Source organism: Herpailurus yagouaroundi, unplaced genomic scaffold, assembly GCF_014898765.1.
Source record: "Herpailurus yagouaroundi ecotype Mexico unplaced genomic scaffold, PumYag 250, whole genome shotgun sequence".
Taxonomy (NCBI): domain Eukaryota; kingdom Metazoa; phylum Chordata; class Mammalia; order Carnivora; family Felidae; genus Herpailurus; species Herpailurus yagouaroundi.
Window position 1 is genome coordinate 16,217,157 of NW_024412467.1, and position 18,067 is coordinate 16,235,223.

General features: G+C 37.8%; 1 protein-coding gene across 1 annotated transcript in view; it reads left to right on the forward strand.

Moving 5' to 3' along the window:
- LOC121020450 (uncharacterized) overlaps positions 1 to 18,067 on the forward strand; it is a 328,749-nt gene that overhangs the window by 105,968 nt on the left and 204,714 nt on the right. The window contains exon 8 of the mRNA XM_040460498.1: positions 17,577 to 17,663. Within this exon, the coding sequence (XP_040316432.1) occupies positions 17,577 to 17,663 (87 nt within the window). The remainder of the gene's footprint in view (positions 1 to 17,576; positions 17,664 to 18,067) is intronic.

Genomic DNA, 18,067 nt, shown 5'->3' on the forward strand with positions numbered 1-18,067 from the left:
GTCAGGCATTCAAGATGAGCGACCTCCCAAGCTGGCAAAGAAAATTCTGGCAGAGTGACAGATGTTCAGCAGCATGAAGGAGACTTAGGGACCCATGGCATTCGTCTGGCTTCTTCTTGTTCAACCCCGGACTCTGAAGGAAAACTTCTGGTACCTTCAGTGCAAAGATTTTTTTTTAGGTCTTTGGTTCCTGTGGTGGGAAATCAGTCTTTCTTATGGAGCTAGGGTGTTTCACCACAAGAGAGAAGTGTGTCCCTTAGCACAAATGAAGTCTGGAGCAGGCTTTTTTTTTTTGTTTGTTTGTTTTTGTTTTTTTACAAATTTATATTCAACAGAGGTGTTCAGGTTTTTTCAGTAGGAATTCTTATTCTCCGTGATCCCAGAAGACTAGAAGCCTACGTGGAAACCTTGAATTTTAAGTTTTTTGAGGTGGAGTACCAACTTGATGGCTTGGCTGATAGAAGCTGAATAAAGCCAGTCATGGAGAATAATTACATTTATGGTACAGTAAGTGTTGGTGAGAGAGGATAGGATGAGGTCTATGAAAAGGATGACATTTGTGATAAGTGTTGGGGCGGAAGTAATTATGGGTAAGTGTTATAAAGTAGAAATATAATGCGAGCCACACACACAACCTTACATTTTCTAATAGTTCACGTTAATAAAAAGAAACTAGTGAACTAATTTTAATAATACATTTTATTTAAAACAATAGCTACAAATATCTACAAATATTATTATTTCAAGTAATAATCAATGTAAACATTTAAAGATACTTCACTTTTGGGGGGGGGTATGAAGTCTTTGAAATCTGTGTGTGTTTTACGTTGACAACAAATCCTAACGTGGGCTAGCCTTATTTCAAGTACTCCATAGGTGTATGTGGCTGGTGTCTCGTACTAAGCAATGTGATTGTAGCTAACTACTTCTGGAAGTTTAGCTGTGCAAATCTGCATGGTAGATTTTCAAGAACTCTTAGAGAGCTATAACATCCCGACACCCCAAATGCTGCTTAACCAATATTGACCCACTGTATAATATTCCCAACATGGTCTCAATTGTACTTGTGGTTTCTAATATCAGTTCTATGATATTAAAGAAGTCTGAACACAAAGGGTATTCCCAGACATAGGCTGAGTGAGTTCTGCGTGCCAGGAAATAGTAGCTTCTCCATGATTTTAAAGAAGGCCTATACCAAAGGCCAACTTCCTTGATGCTGGTTTTGTATGTAGGAGTTTCCACGAGACGAGTATAATTGCTTAGGTAAACATATATTGCTTTATCACTTTTACATATGCCTAAAATTAGAATTTATGTTCCTCTGTTAGTGTTTATCAACCCTGGCTATATATGAGAATTATCTAGAAGTGAGAGACTCTTTGGCACTCATAACCTTCAGGATGGTCGTTGGGTAGGTCTACATTCCAAGTTTTCTACAAGGCATTTTGATGGACAGCATGGGTTGAGACCTGCCACTATGGGCCTCTTCCCATATCTGGGAGATAGAAGGTAGTAATTGTCATGAGTGACAGTTAGTTGGCCTGGTTCTGGAAGATGGAAGGAGAGAGAAAATTTTGTGACTCAAAGGTAGAGAGAGCAGAGTGGAAGGAACAAAAAGAAACTTTAGATGGAAAATCCAGAAATGATTTATTATCATCCTGACACAATCAGCCAGACATTACATAGGTAGGGGTTATACCATCTGTCTTCTGGAACATGGTCAACATTTAGAAAAAAAATTATTTGCAGGGTGCCTGGGTGGCTCAGTCTGGTAAGCATCTGACTCTGAGTTTCAGCTCAGATCATGATCTCACAGTTTCATGAGTTCAAGCTCTGTGTCAGGCTCTGCTCTGACAGCAGGGAGCCTGCTTGGGATTCTCTTTCTCTTTTCTCTCTGCCCCTCCCCTGCTCACACTGTCTCTGGCTCTCTCAAAAATAAATAAATAAATAAATAAATAAACTTTAAAAATCAAAAAAAGAAAGAAACAAGTTATTTGCTACATCTCTATTCAAACCCACCCTGTTTGCCTGACCTTGAGAGACCCTCCAAAAAAGGATTCAATTGCAAATTAAATGTACAATTTTACGGTCAGTGAATGAAGAAGAAATATGTGATTTTAGAAACTTGAGATATTATAGAACACAGTGTTTCTTGTTAATATTAAAAAAAAGAAAATTTTATATCATCTACCCATGGGATTACTTAGGCAAGAGGGTAATTAGATATTTCCCTCATGGTATTATTACAATAAGCATAAATTATCATCCCATAAGTAAATATCAGTATATTTCCACCTTTTAGATGCTTAACAAAAAAACATTAGTAAGAATTATGGGATTATTTTTGGTCACATGTCCTCTGTTCCATCATGCCCAGAACTTGTGCTTTGTGTGTGTGGACTGTTTTTCCAATCCCAGCTCATCCTCTCTGCTCATTGCCAGCTATGCACTGATCTGATGATGATGAGCCCATGGAAATTCAGAATTATAGTACTTGCAGAGGGGGCACCTGGGTGGCTCAGTTGGTTTAGTGTCCAACCCTTGATTCAACTCAGGTCATGATCTCAGGTAATGGGATCAAGCCCCACATTGGGCTCTGTGCTGACATTGTGGAGCCTGCTTGGGATTCTTTCTCTCCCTCCCTCTCTGCCCCTTGACCACCCCCCACCCCAAATAGTCATTGAAGAGGGAGAGTGGCAGAGAACCACTCAGTGTGTGTGTGTGTGTGTGTGTGTGTGTGTGTGTGTGTGTGTGTATGTGTATGTGGAATCCCAGTTTAGCTGATTCAAGTATGTTCAGTCTAGGACTCAGTGCATGTCTGAGGATTTGTGGTTTAAAGGAGCCCAAAATGAACATAGCTTTTAGTGACAAAACTGATACAGAAGTTTAGGTTTTCTGATATGTCAGTGATTTGGTCAATATCTTAGCAGTTGGACAGAAATGCCATTTTTTAAAAACCTAGTTTCCTTTAAATATTGGGTGGAAATTTAAAAAATACTTTCTAGCCATCAGATTAAGGAGTTACACTCTATCAATGAAATTCCATATTAAATTCAAACATTGCTAAGCTTTTCTTAGCTGCCATTTAGCCGGCTCATTTATTGCATTTCCATTTAAGAAAAAAGTAAGATGACTCCTAGGAAAGGGTTAATTCCAAGTAAGAGACAGTCAGACACACAAGCTTGATGTCATGCCAACAGCTCAGGACCAGAGAGGAAGGGAAATTTTTTTTTTTTTGATTTGACTTTATCTTTTATTTTTTAAAATTTACATCCAAATTAGTTAGTATATAGTGAAGCAATGATTTCAGTAGATTCCTTAACGCCCCTTCCCCATTTAGCCCATCCCCCCTCCCACAACCCCTCCAGCCACCCTCAGTATGTTCTCCATATTTATGAGTCTCTTCTGTTTTGTCCCCCTCCCTGTTTTTTTATATTATTTTTGTTTCCCTTCCCTTATGTTCATCTGTTTTGTCTCTTAAAGTCGTCATATGAGTGAAGTCATATGATTTTTGTCTTTCTCTGACTGACTAATTTCACTTAGCATAATACCCTCCAGTTCTATCCACGTAGTTGCAAATGGCAAGATTTCATTCTTTTTGATTCCTGAGTAATACTCCATTGTATATATAAACCACATCTTCTTTATCCATTCATCCATCTATTTGGATTGGACATTTGGATTCTTTCCATACTTTGTTTATTGTTGATAGTGCTGCTATAAACATGGGGGTGCATGTGTCCCTTCAAAACAGCACACCTGTATCCCTTGGATAAATGCCTAGTAGTGCAATGGCTGGGTCCTAGGGTAGTTCTATTTTTAGTTTTTTGAGGAACCTCCATACTGTTTTCCAGAGTGGCTGCACCAGCTTGCATTCCCACCAACGATGCAAAAAAGATTCTCTTTCTCCGCACCCTCGCCAACATCTGTTGTTGCCTGAGTTGTTAATGTTGCCATTCCGGCAAGTGTCTCATTGTGGTTTTGATTTGTGTTTCCCTGATGATGAGTAATGTTGAGCATTTTTTCATGTGTCAGTTGGCCATCTGGATGTCTTCTTTGGAGAAGTGTCTATACATGTCTTTTGCCCATTTCTTCACTGGATTATTTGTTTTTTGGGTGTTGAGTTTGATAAGTTCTTTGTACATTTTGGATACTAACTCTTTATCTGATATGTCATTTGCAAATATCTTCTCCCATTCTGTGAGTTGCCTTTTAGTTTTGCTGATTGTTTCCTTCGCTGTGCAGAAGCTTTTTATTTTGATGAGGTCCCAGTAGTTCATTTTTGCTTCTGTTTCCCTTGCCTCCAGAGACATGTTGAGTAAGAAATTGCCGCGGGCAAGATCCAGGAGGTTTTTGCCTGCTTTCTCCTCGAAGATTTTGATGGCTTCCTGTCTTACATTGAGGTCTTTTATCTACTTTTAGTTTATTTTTGTGTATGGTATAAGAAACTGGTCCAGGTTCATTCTTCTGCATGTCGCTGTCCAGTTTTCCCAGCACCACTTGCTGAAGAGACTGTCCTTATTCCATTGGATATCCTTTCCTGCTTTGTCAAAGGTTAGTTTCCCATACGTTTGTGGGTCCATTTCTGGGTTCTCTATTCTATTCCATTGATCTGAGTGTCTGTTCTGCTGCCAGTACCATAATGTCTTGATGGTTACAGCTTTGTAGTATAAGTCTGGGATTGTGTTGCCTCCTGCTTTGGTTTTCTTTTTCAAGATTGCTTTGGCTATTTGGGGTCTTTTCTGGTTCCATACAAATTTTAGGATTATTTGTTCTAGCTCTGTGAAGAATGCTGGTGTTACTTTGATAGGGATCGTGTTGAATGTGTAGATTGCTTTGGGTAGTATCAACATTTTAACAATATTTGTTCTTTCTATCCAGGAACATGGAATCTTTTTCCATTTCTTTGTGTCTTCTTCAATTTATTTCACCAGCTTTCTATAGTTTTCGGTGTATAGATTTTTCACCTCTTTGGTTAGATTTATTCCTAGGTGTTTTATAGTTTTTGGTGCAACTGTAAATGGGATCGATTCCTTGATTTCTCTTTCTGTCGCTTCATTGTTGGTGTACAGGAATGCAACCAATTTCTGTGCATTGATTTTATATCCTGCAACTTTGCTGAATTCATGAATCAGTTCTAGCAGTTTTTTGGTGGAATCTTTTGGGTTTTCCATACAAAGTATCATGTCATCTGCGAAGAGTGAAAGTTTGACCTTCTCCTGGCCGATTTGGGTGCCTTTTATTTCTTTGTGTTGTCTGATTGCAGAGGCTAAGACTTCCAATACTATGTTGAATAACAGTGGCGAGAGTGGAAATCCCTGTCTTGTTCTTGACTTTAGGAGGAAAGCTCTCAGTTTTTCCCCATTGAGGGTGATATTAGCGTTGGGTTGCTCGTATATGGCTTTTATCATCTCAAGGTATGATCCTTCTATCCCTACTTTCTTGAGGGTTTTATCAAGAAAGGATGCTGTATTTTGTCAAATTCTTTCTCTGCATCTATTGAGAGGATCATATGGTTCTTGTCCTTTCTTTTATTGATGTGATGAATCACGTTAACTGTTTTGCGGATATTGAACTAGCCCTGCATCCTGGGTATAAACCCCACTTGGTTGTGGTGAATAATTTTTTTAATGTATTGTTGGATCCGGTTGGCTAATATCTTGTTGAGGATTTTTGCATCCATGTTCATCAGGGAAATTGGTCTATAGTTCTCCTTTTCAGTGGGGTCTCTGTCTGGTTTTGGAATCAGGGTAATGCTGGCTTCATAGAAAGAGCTTGGAAGTTTTCCTTCCATTTCTATTTTTTGGAACAGTTTCAACTCTTCCTTAAATGTTTGGTAGAATTCCCCTGGAAAGCCATCTGGCCCTGGACTCTTGTTTTTTGGCAGATTTTTGATTACTAATTCGATTTCCTTACTGGTTATGGGTCTGTTCAAATTTTCTATTTCTTCCTTTTTCAGTTTTGGTAGTGAATATGTTTCTATGAATTTGTCCATTTCTTCCAGACTGCCCATTTTGTTGGCATATAATTGCTCATAATATTCTCTTATTATTGTTTTTATTTCTGTTGTGTTGGTTGTGATTTCTCCTCTTTCATTCTTGATTTTACTTCTTTGGGTCCTTTCCTTTTTCTTCTTGATCAAACTGGCTAGTGGTTTATCAATTTTGTTAATTCTTTCAAAGAACCAGCTTCTGGGTTCATTGATCTGTTCTACTGTTTTTGTGGTTTCGATAGCATTAATTTCTGCTTTAATCTTTATTATTTCCTGTCTTCTGCTGGTTTGGGGTTTTATTTGCTGTTCTTTTTCCAGCTCCTTAAGGCATAAGGTTAGGTTGTGTATCTGAGATATTTCTTCCTTCTTTAGGAAGACCTGGATTGCTAGATACTTTCCTCTTATGATTGCCTTTGCTGTGTCCCAGAGGTTTTGGGTTGTGGTGCTATCATTTTCATTGACTTCCATATAGTTTTTAATTTCTTCTTTAACAGCTTGGTTAGCTCCTTCATTCTTTAGTAGGATGTTCTTCAGTTTCCACGTATTTGTTACCTTTCCAAATTCTTTCTTGTGGTTGATTTCGAGTTTCATAGCATTGTGGTCTGAAAATATACACGGTATGATCTTGATCTTTTTGTACTTACTTAGGGATGATTTGTGTCCCAGATATGGTCTATTATGGAGAACGTTCCATGTGCACTGGGGAAGAATACATATTCTGCTGTTTTAGGATGAAATGTTCTGAATATATCTGTTAAGTCCATCTGGTCCAATGTGTCATTCAAAGCCATTGTTTCCTTGTTGATTTTTGGATTAGATGGTCTGTCCATTGCTGTGAGTGGGGTGTGCAAATTTTGATTACAGTAGTGTTTGCCAATCATATTGTCCCATGATCTAATCCCCAGGCATTTCTTCCTGGTTTTTTGGGAGAGGGTCTTGGAATAAGAACTGAGATCTCTGTCAGTTGTTGAAGAACCACAATGGTTCTACCTGCTAACTTGTGTAATGTGGAGGAGTACCTTGTGGGCAAAGACTATGTATATCCCTTCACTTGACATTGCCAATGGCACGTGGGATGGATGGAGGCACGAGTCTAAGGTCTGATCAGAACAAAAGAAGATTTTGGAGAGAATGTGCCATAGCCTAGAATGGGTACCAGCAAATATTAGTATTGGAGGCAACAGTGGTCACTGGAGGTGGCCCCAATGGCAGCTCTGGAATTGACAACAAATGGTTTTCCTGTGGCTTCATAGAGTGGAGGCGCCACCATTGATTCCATGATGAGAATGGTTTGAAAAACTCCTCTGTTAGTAGAAAAACCTTTACATAGGCAGCAGCAAAGCAGAAGGAGGAGCGGTAGAGAAAGAAAATGGCAAATGTTCTAAAGACACTGAGGGAAATTAGTTTGGGCATATATGATCTAAGGCCTTAGATCCTTCCAGCAGAGATGAGGGGTAATTTGAAATAAGGGTAGGAGATCCATAATAGTTGTGCCTGAGCCAAAGAAATCATGGATTACGGTTACAAATGTGACTCTAAATCTAATTTCAGATTTTTGTAGCCATTAAAGTTACACCTGCACAAAAATTTGTAATAAAAATAACTTGTAGTGCACATGTAAAGTGCATAATTCAAATTGTCTGAGCAGATATGTGATGAGAATTGTTTCTCCCCATAGTGCACATAGCCTAGGTTATTTTAGAAGTCATGTTGTATAAAACTGTTTACATCACTCTCACTTGTGGCTATTTTCCCCTTAAGATGGGAAACAAGTGTTATATGAAATTTATAGAACATTTAAAATATTTTAATGTTTATTTATTTTTGAGAGAGAGAGAGACAGAGTGTGAGTGGGGTTGGGGCAGAGAGAGAGGGAGACGCAGAATCCGAAGCAGGTTCCAGGCTCCAAGCTGTCAGCACAGAGCCCGACTCGGGGCTCGAACTCACAAACTGTGAGATCACCACCTGAGCTGAAGTCAGACGCTCAACCGACTGAGCTACCCAGGCACCCCTAAATTTATAGAACATTAAAAAATATATATTCTTTTTGCTTTAAGACATTTCAACTGTTATTAAGATGAAGGAAATAGACAGGCAAATCATTTGCTTTAGGTTTATTGAACTGACCTGGATTTGTGTCTGTAGACCCCATTTGGCTCCTAAGTGAGTTGAATCTCCTTCATTGACCTCAAAGGCTAAAAATAAACACTCAGGAATGTATCCTTCTTTCTGAAATGAAGAAATATTTTATGGAGATACATGAAAGATAAAATATTTGGTCAGTTTATACAAATCAACACACATCAATTTGTTTACTTTCCTGTTTTTTTGTTTTCTTTTTTAATGGAGTAAGAGTCCTAGAACAACATTCAGTTTGGGAAAGAGCATTTTAATCAGATATTTGAGTTTTGAGAATTTCAATTGAATAAGAAAAGTTTCATTTATTGTCCTCTCAGAAAGAACTGCCTGCTTACAGTTCATCAGACAGATTTGCCCAGGAAATTAGGAGAACGTCCATTTGTGTTATCTTTTCCTGTTTCTGTTAATGCTAAAATTGAAACCATTGGTAACACTTTTTACCAACCATTCAGCACAATTATTTTCTGTGTTGTCTTCAAGTCGATGTTAGCAAAACCCCTAATGGATAACTGTGTTCGTAAGATAGTATTTTATAAAATCGTTCGTACATCGTTGGTTGGGATAGGAATTCTTTTAAGAATGATTTTAACATTGAGAGATGTTGCGTTGTTACTCTGGTTCATGGATGAGAAATGGGCTCACACATTACAACCACTGGATCTATTTATACGCCGGTGAAATTTATATAGCTTTAACATAAAAATGTGAGCATAAGAATGTATACGAGGGTGGAAAGGATGGTTAAGAATCTTAGAATCGTGGAAATGCTAGACTGGAAATCACAAAGCTGGTATTGCAGAAGTCCAAGTCTTTTCCTAATATAAACAGCTGCACAGTAAAAGGACAGAACAAAATGATACAGAACAATGTTTTCTGCCGCATTAGCGATGCGATCATCGTCTTAGCAGCTGGACGTGTCACTGGATTGTTTACCCACATCCTCTGAAATAGTTGGTGAAATTTTAAAAGACATAACTTCCTATCAGAATAAGAAGTTACACCATACCAATGCAGTTTCATATACATTCAAACTTTGCAAGCCATGATGTTGACTAGAGTCAATGGTTGCATTTCCATTTTAAGAACAATTTTGTTAGAAAAGTTTTTCGTGACCTTAGTATTTTATGCTCTTAAATATAAATTAGTCCTTCATCTCCAAATAACTCCATTTAGAGTTTCTTTCAGATCACTTTTGTTTTCTATTAGAGAGAATTTAACAGCAAATTGACCAAAAACCTTATTTCAAAAACAACCCAGGGGAAGTCCGTTCACGACTTTCCAAAGGGTTCACCTTTGCTTTAGGAGATAAAGTGTAGTCATCTATAAATTTCCAGAGTTTTCAGAGAAAGGATTATTAATTAAGATTATTTAAACTAAATCTAATAATCCATGGTATTGATTGCTTCCATATTGAAATGTGCTGCACTGTGATGAAAACATTACTACCTGGGCAGACTGGGTGGCTCAGTTAAGGTTCTGACTTCAGCTTAGGTTATGATCTCAGAGTTTGTGAGCTCGAGCCCCGCATGGGGCTCTGTGCTGACAGCCTGGAGCCTGCTTTGGATTCTGTGTCTCCCTCTCTCTCTACCTCTTGCCTGCTCACACTCTGTCTGTCTCTCTCTCAAAAATAAATAAACATTAAAAAAAATTAAGAAAACATTACTACCTAAATGAAGTCTTAAACATAGTGCATAAATACAAGTAACCTTAGATCCATGAGGAAGACGTATTATTAAATGAATGATGGCGCAATAAAAAAGGTTAGGGTGGGGCTCTTGGGTGGCTCAGTGAGTTGAGCGTCCCACTCTTGATTTCGGCACAGGTCATGATCCCTGGGTCTTGGGAACGAGCTTCGTGTTAGGCTCTGCACTGACAATGCAAGCCTGCCTGGCATTCTTTCTCTGCCTCTTCCCCCCTCCCCTCTCCCCTGCTCACTTTCTCTCTCCCTATCTCTCTCTCTTAAAAAAGAAAAAAGATTAGAGGGTGATTGATGTTTAATTTCAGGTAGGTCCTAATTTGAAAGGCAATATTACACGCTACATACATCAATTTATTTACATGTAGAATCATGCTGCCAGGCTTCAAGCTAGAAAAAAAAAAAAAGGAAATCCACCTTGATATTTTTGGAAGGACTTAGAAACATGTGTAAAAAAAAATAGTATATTTATACTTCACCTTTGAATTATCGCCATTACTTAAGTAATGGAAAGATCTTCTTGTTTAGGAGCTAGCTACTTAGGGACACACTCTACCGCTGCGGATTTGAGGTCCAGGGGAGCACAGGATGCATTAATGCCTCGAGGTGCTGTGGGATAATGCCCTGCAGGAATTATGCACTCAACGGCACTATGGTGGTTTGAAAGTTAAGACGCCTCATAATCTACCACGAGGGAGAGCCTTCGGGGAAGAAAGAATATGGCTCAATTAATTAGTACTTGTTAGCAAACTTCTACTGTTACCCTATTTAGATTTTCAAATCACTGATATCTCAAATACCCACAAGATGTGGAAAGGAAGTAAGAATAAGCAGTTGAGAAGGCGAATTTGCCCAACAGGGCACCCGTTCTGGAATACAGGGTTAGTGGTCAAGTAATTGGCACAGGCTAGCTTTTCTGTAAAGACGAAAAAAGAACTATTATCCGTTTGCTGTTTTTAACCCGGCTGTTAAAGAAATTCATGCCTTTCAGTTTGAATTTCTGAGTAAGGTGAATACTCTTGATGACGACCAACGGACTCCTATGCAAAATCTAATATAAATAATTTAATTTTTGAGAGCGCTCTGGAGCTTTTCTGGGTGTTCCTTTTCTTAAAAAAAATTTGTTTTAATGTTTATTCATTGAGAGTGACAAAGAGACAAAGTGTATGGGGGAGAGGGGCAGAGAGAAAGGGAGACCCAGAATCTGGAGCACGGTGCTACCAGCACAGAGCTCGATGTGGGGCTTGAACCCACAAACCATGAGGTCATGACCTGAGCTGAAGTTGGATGCTTAACCCACTGAGCCACCCAGGTGCCCCTGGGTGTTGCTTTTCTATACTCATTTTGTCTTCTAAGTGGCTATTGTTGGTATTTAGAAAAGTTAATGATTCTTAACGATTTTCTGGTTATTTTCAAACTATTGTGCCAATAATATCTCCTTTGTTCTAAAAGTTTTTTGGTTACATCTCTTCTGCTTTCATGGTAGGGAAGCATATCATCTTCAAGTAATAATTACATAAGATACAATGATTTTCAATAGTTTGAGCTCATCTACCCCTTTATGTTTGTTCTAACTGCCTTGGCCAAGATTTCTAAGAGTGTGCTGAATAATAGTATTGATAGTGAACATCTGAATCATACTTTGAGTTCTTGTCATTAACTTTTATTTTTGGATGTTTATTTGGGTTGTGTTGTTCTGTTTAAATATTTACTATAATACTATGCTTTATCACAGTAAGACGTATTCTTGTATGTTTAGTTGCCTTTAAGTTAAATGTAAAATATGTTTGGGGGTGCCTGTGTGACTGTTGATTAAGTGTCTGACTCTTTTTTTATTTTAAATTTTTTTTAAGTTTATTTATTTTTCAGAGAGAGAGAGAGAGAGAGAGAGAGAGAGACAGAGTGTGAGCAGGGAGGGAGAGGGGGAGACACAGAATCCAAAGCAGGCTCCAGGCTCTGAGCTGTCAGCACAGGGCCCGATGGGGGGGCTCGAAATAACGAACCGCGAGATCCTGACCTGAGCTGAAGTCGGACACTCAACGGACTGAGCCACCCAGGCGCCCCAAGCATCTGACTCTTGATCTCAGCTCAGGCATTGATCTCAGCCCAGGCATTGATCTCAGCCCCACGTTGGGCTCTGTGCTGGGCATGAAGCCTATTTATAATATATATATATATATATACACACACACATATATTTTATATTTTATTATATTATTTATTATATACATAATATATATTATAATATTGTATTTATATATTACAATATTAGATATTATATATTTACTTATATTTATTATTTATATTATATATATTACAAACATAATATATATATACACACACACACACATATATGTATATATATATAAAATGTTTGTAAATCAACCTTATAAAACAGTATTTGGATTGATTTAGTATTCTAAGGCATGTATAAGTTTGACATAGTTTTCACTTCCTATATTCTATTACAGCCCCTGATTTCCACATATGTATATGTAAACTAGCATTGTGGACATTTAAACCTGAGTTCTTCATACTGGATTTTCAAAGAGGGGAAACTAGGAAGGTTTCCCAAATGTATTCATAAAGTGCATAGCAATTCAGTTTCATTATACTTACGTAGCCTTCATGCCTTTAAAAGGAATAGTGTTCGGGAGAATATCCTAGTTTGTAAAATTTTGGTGCATGGCTAGCATCATAGAATGTAAACCGTTTAGTTAGTGATTTAGTTTGCATGCAGTTCTCCTATTTTTATTTCACTGACAGTATATCACAGAAAACATGATGGTTGGTGATAAAAGGCTGAGTTGAAACAGGTGGATTCACAGGAAAAGGACAAGAATGGAGTCGATAAAAACCTCCCAAGGAACAGATAGATGCCTTCAGATTTTCTTCCTCGGGAGCTAATGGAGCTGATTTGAAAGGAAGTGATTGCCTCGTTGAGCCAAGACACTGCCATGATTCACGCTAACCTTCCTCTGGTGGGCAATTTCGTTCTCGCTCTTACAGCCCCCAAGGAACTGCATGGGTGCACACTGGAGTATTTCCTGACCAAAGTTCATGTACACTGTAATTTAAGTAAAAGCCCTGATTACATTCTGTGCTGCTCTGAGTTAAATGATAGGAAAACCTGATATGTGTGGAAGGGCAGAGGCAAGTACATGTGTTCTCCACCCCCCGTTCAGTAAAAAAATAGCACAAGAAATGAATCAACTGAGGCTGATTCTAAACATTGAACGGCTAATTCTAGGAAGTTGGAAACAAAAATAGAGTACCAAGAGTACCTGTAAGACCAGTGTCCTGCTTTATTAATTTATGTATCACATCCAATTGCTTCAATGCATCCTGTAAGATATATATTTACACGTGGGGCTGTCAGATTATTCATCTGAATATAACAAACAGTTAAATGCCAGCGAAATTAGAATCTGTTGTATGTATGTTGCTAGATGCCCTACTTTGAATTTCTCAGTGGGTCTATTAATTTTCCTGTGAGATGATTTTAGATATATCCAAATGCATATTCTGAATGACTAGGGCACTTTCAGAAATTTATCCTATTAGCAACCTACCTTCTGGTAATTTACACCCTATTCAAAAGCCATCCCACTTTATTATATCCTCACACTATCCAATGAAACTTGAGCAAAGGAGCTAGTAGTGTTAGGATGAAGTCTGTTGTTTCCGAGTGTATCATAGGTTTGCTGTGCTTTACTGTCTTAGACTACTGGATTTAGCCTACTGTATTCAGGTTAGTGGTTTATCAGGGCAAGACATAACCGTAAAGAGGAGGAATTGTTGTCATTTAAGTGTAGGTTCTTATCTGACTCATAGGCTGATTTATCGTATAGCAAGAACTTGGCAAAATCATAAGACGTTATAAATAATAGGTTTTAAGTATTGCAGTATGGCTTCACTATCTCTATAGTCTTGACAATATAGTGATTTGATCTTGAGTGTAAGTCTTAGTGTGAAACGAAGGCGTATGCAAAACACGTGACCCTTACTCATCCTTGAGTTGTGTCATCATCCTTATCTGGCTCTCATTTTTTCCCACGACACTTATCACCATCAAAAAAAACCCCCCCACAAAACCTATAAAATATACATATTTGTTTGCCTTTATTCTTCCACTCCCAGAATGCAAGCTCTGGGAGGGGAAGGATATTTGAGCATTTTGCTTTACTGACATATTCACATAAAAAGCACTCAATAAATACTGGTCGAATGAATAGATAGGAAACATCATACCAGCAGAAAGTGCAAAAACGTAATAATCATTTGAACAAAAACATGCGTTAAACTCCATTCTGGGACTAGTGAGGAAGTCTGGACGCCATTACTTACTGTACGATATTGTAACTTCAGGGGACTGAGCAAAATGGAACAGCATCTGCTAACGAAACATGCTTCTCCTGTCTTTACGCTCTTTGTATCTTTTTGCCTTTGCCCATGTTTCCCCTTCCATGAAAAATTCCTTTCCCCTGTAGTTTTAGATTTGGCTAATTCCCGATCACATTTTGAAACTTAACGTCAGGTAGCAATTTCTCCGGGAGTCTTCTCTAAGTCCCCAGTATTATGGGTTAGATGTTCCTGCTATGTGCTACAACAGAACTCCTTTACCACAGTATTAAATCTTACCAGACTGCATAGTTTCCCTTCCTTGTTCTCTGAGCTCATTGTGCTCTGAAGGCAGAGGCCATGGTGCTTTGTTTGTTCCTTGTTAAAATCCACAAACATAATATTTTGTTCCTAGAAAGCACTTAGTTAAAGAGTAAAGGGAAGAGGGATCTTGGAGGAAAGGATAGAGGGGGTGGGGAATAGAAAGGAAGAGATGAATAAAGAGTGGGAAAAAAGTCGTTCAGTTAATCAAGACAAATCATCTCAGACAGGGAAGAATTTGCAGTAGGTTTCTGAGAAGGGTTGATTTAACAAATGAATTCAGATGTTATGAGTACCTCTGTGTGCCAGGCACACTTTTAGACCCCGAGGGGGCTGCAGTAAACAAAGAGATAATGTCATTGTCCCCATGGAACAATTTTATTTTAGGTTAGTCTGAAAACATGTTTTTTAGGTTTTGATTTTTTTTTTTTTTTAGTAGGGGAGACAGACAATAAACAAGCATAATATTATAGATCAAGTATAATATATGTTATATATTATATTGTATATGTAACACAATGTACAACATGATGTAAAATATAGTGGAAAATACACAAATTGTAAAAATATATGAATTATACAACATATATGAATTTTATAAAGACATATGAATTAAGATATATGAATTATATAAAAAATGAATTATATAAATATATGAAATAGAAATAATGAATTCTATAAAATATATAAAATACATGAAATATATATTCATAAAATATATGAATTATATAAAATATATGAAAAAATATGTGAATTATATAAAATATATGAAATACAAAAAATATATGAGTTACATAAAATATGTGGATTATATGAAGATATATGAATTATATAAAAATATATGAAGTTATGAAATATACAAAAATGTACGAATTACATAAATTATATGAACTACATAATGATATATAAATTATATAAAATACATGAATTATATAAAGATATGAATTATATAAACTATATGAGTTACATAACATTAACATAACAAGATAACATAAGATAAGAAAGATAAGATAAGCCAAACTTTGGGGATGCTAAAAGGGAACCTGTGGATTGCCTGTCTTACTTTGTAAAGATTCCTTATTAGCGTTTACCTGTCCTCTCCCAGAATGCGGAGCACAACATAAATCACTCCAGGCATGGCATTTATAACTTACATGTGTGCCTCTGCCCAGAATGAATGTGGGAGGAACGATTTGCATAGATGTCAAAACCATACATGGACCTTTGAGGGGCCCACCTCCCAGGGGCTTGCGGAAGCACCCAGCCCTGAGGGGATACTCGGGGAGGGGGGGCTGGAGTCTCCCAGCAATCCCAGGGATCCCTTGCACAGCTGGGCGGGACCCTCATCTCTCCACCGACAGCAGGGATTGAAAATGGTTACGAACCAAATAAATTTGGCTAATACATTTGGTTACAAAGCGAATCAACTTCTCCAGACGTTTGGTTAAAAATGACTTCCCTCTGTTTCTTTCTCCAAGGTCTTGATTCTCTCGGTGTTATTTACTAAGTCGTTTCAGGAGACAAAGAATTGAGTTTTGTACTTGATGGGGGGAGATTGCAGGATCTGGGCACCGATTGTTGACGGCTGTCGCTTCCATTAATAGTAAGAAATAGACCACCCCCTGCGCTCTCATATAGGCGAGTTATTTTGCGAGCATATGGAAGACTGAGCTTAGGGTACCACAGTGCTTTGTGGTAGAGGGGGAAAAAAACCAAAAACAATCACAGTGAATGAGGGAGAACGGCTGTGTTATTGCAGTACACAAGACTTTGATTACATACTGCCAAGATTCATACCAGCCTAGTAGTTGTTGACAGATAAAGTAACAAAAACGAAACTCATTTATTTATTTTTTTCCTTTATTGAGACCTCAAGGAAAAGCAGATTTTCAGTTCTTGTACTTACTACGTTGATGGAACAGAGACTGACAGCAAAAATGTGCCAGTCCAGAAATATAAATTAAACCTCGGTTCATATCAAAATTCCATTTAGTCTTGGAAAAGGAAACGCTGGTTGGATTATTTTTGATCCTAAATCAAATATACCGTGGAGTATCACCGTGTGCCTAGTATATGTTAACCCTTTCCTGTGAATAATACTTTCAAAAGTACTATTGTTTTCAGACTACGATGCTTTATTTCTTGGACAGTGTTGGAGGCAACTTGAATTGTCGTCAGAGTAGGTTATATTTTACTGAGTTCAAATTACTAGCAACGGACGTGTACATTTTGGTCTGCAGGAAGTATGAAACTAGATTTGGAAAATTGATAACAGGCCCTTTTCTCTCTTACAAAGTCATATTCGATGCTGCAGGTTGATTATCGAGATAAGGACAAAGGTAAATGGGAAACATAAAGTGAGAGTTTTTGGTTAGTTTGTTGAGAGCGTTGATGTCTTTTGACCAAATTTCTGACTGCATCATTGGTAACTTCCCTTCATGTAACTTAACTTGACAGAACAAAAAAGACCTATAAGCAACACCATCTCTCACTTGCTTTTCTTTTTCTCTCTCCCTCTTCCTTCCTTCCTTCTTTCCTTCCTTCCTTCCTTCCTTCCTTCCTTCCCTCCTCCTCTCTCTTTCTCTCTATTTTCTCTCTCTCTCTTTTTATTCAACTGTCAACATGGAAATTTTCTACAGTTTCTCATAATGAAGGTACTAGTAAGTCGACGACAGAATTCCGGAAACAACAACACGGTTTACTTTGGGAATGATATACAAGCGGGCAAACACAACGATCGGTGAACTTGAAGCATCACTGTAATCCAACAGTGTCCATTTTTTGAGCCTATCCTAAACATAATTTTGCTTAAGCTTTTTATATTATTATTCTAAAGTCTACATTTGATAATTTTCTCATTAATTTTTCAGCAACCGAAAGACAGCATGAACTTGTTTCTTGAATTACCTTTTCTGACCTTTTGCAAGATGATAATTACAAAAAAGGAGGCCTGGAAAGACTTGTACAAAAATTAAGCTTATAAAGTAGCTAAAATGGCCCTTCTGTGCTGGTGTCGATTTCAAAATTAACATTTTGGTTCATGTGCTTCTAATAATCACTGACCCTTACTTCGTGTACTTTCCACAGGAAATGAATACAGCAGAAATTACTTTGACCCACTGATGGATGAGGAAATAAACCCAAGGCAGTGTGGGATGGAGGTCAGCAGAGAGGGTGAGCTAGAATTAAGTATGTAATTTTTGTGTCAGAATATTCTTTTCCATTCATGAAAATGAGGTGACAAAGATCACACATGCAGTTCCGTTTAGATTTTGCAGCTTACAATTTAAATGGTAAGTTTTAACCACTAACAACGTGATGGGCAGCGAAGGTAATTTTTGATCAAGGACAGCCAACTGGTCAGATAGAAGCAGCAAGAATTTGCTTTCATTTGACACGGAGCCTTAAGCAGTTTGGTGTCATTATAAGGCCCGTGTTATGTATATGAGGCGCATCATTCCTTTACAAATGCCGCCTCTGCTCTTTGAGCTTAAAATGAGCATTCTTGGATGCAGTGCAAAATTCATCTAGCATGTGGAGCTTCCTTGCCTAGTGACTACTGAATTCCTTTCATTGGA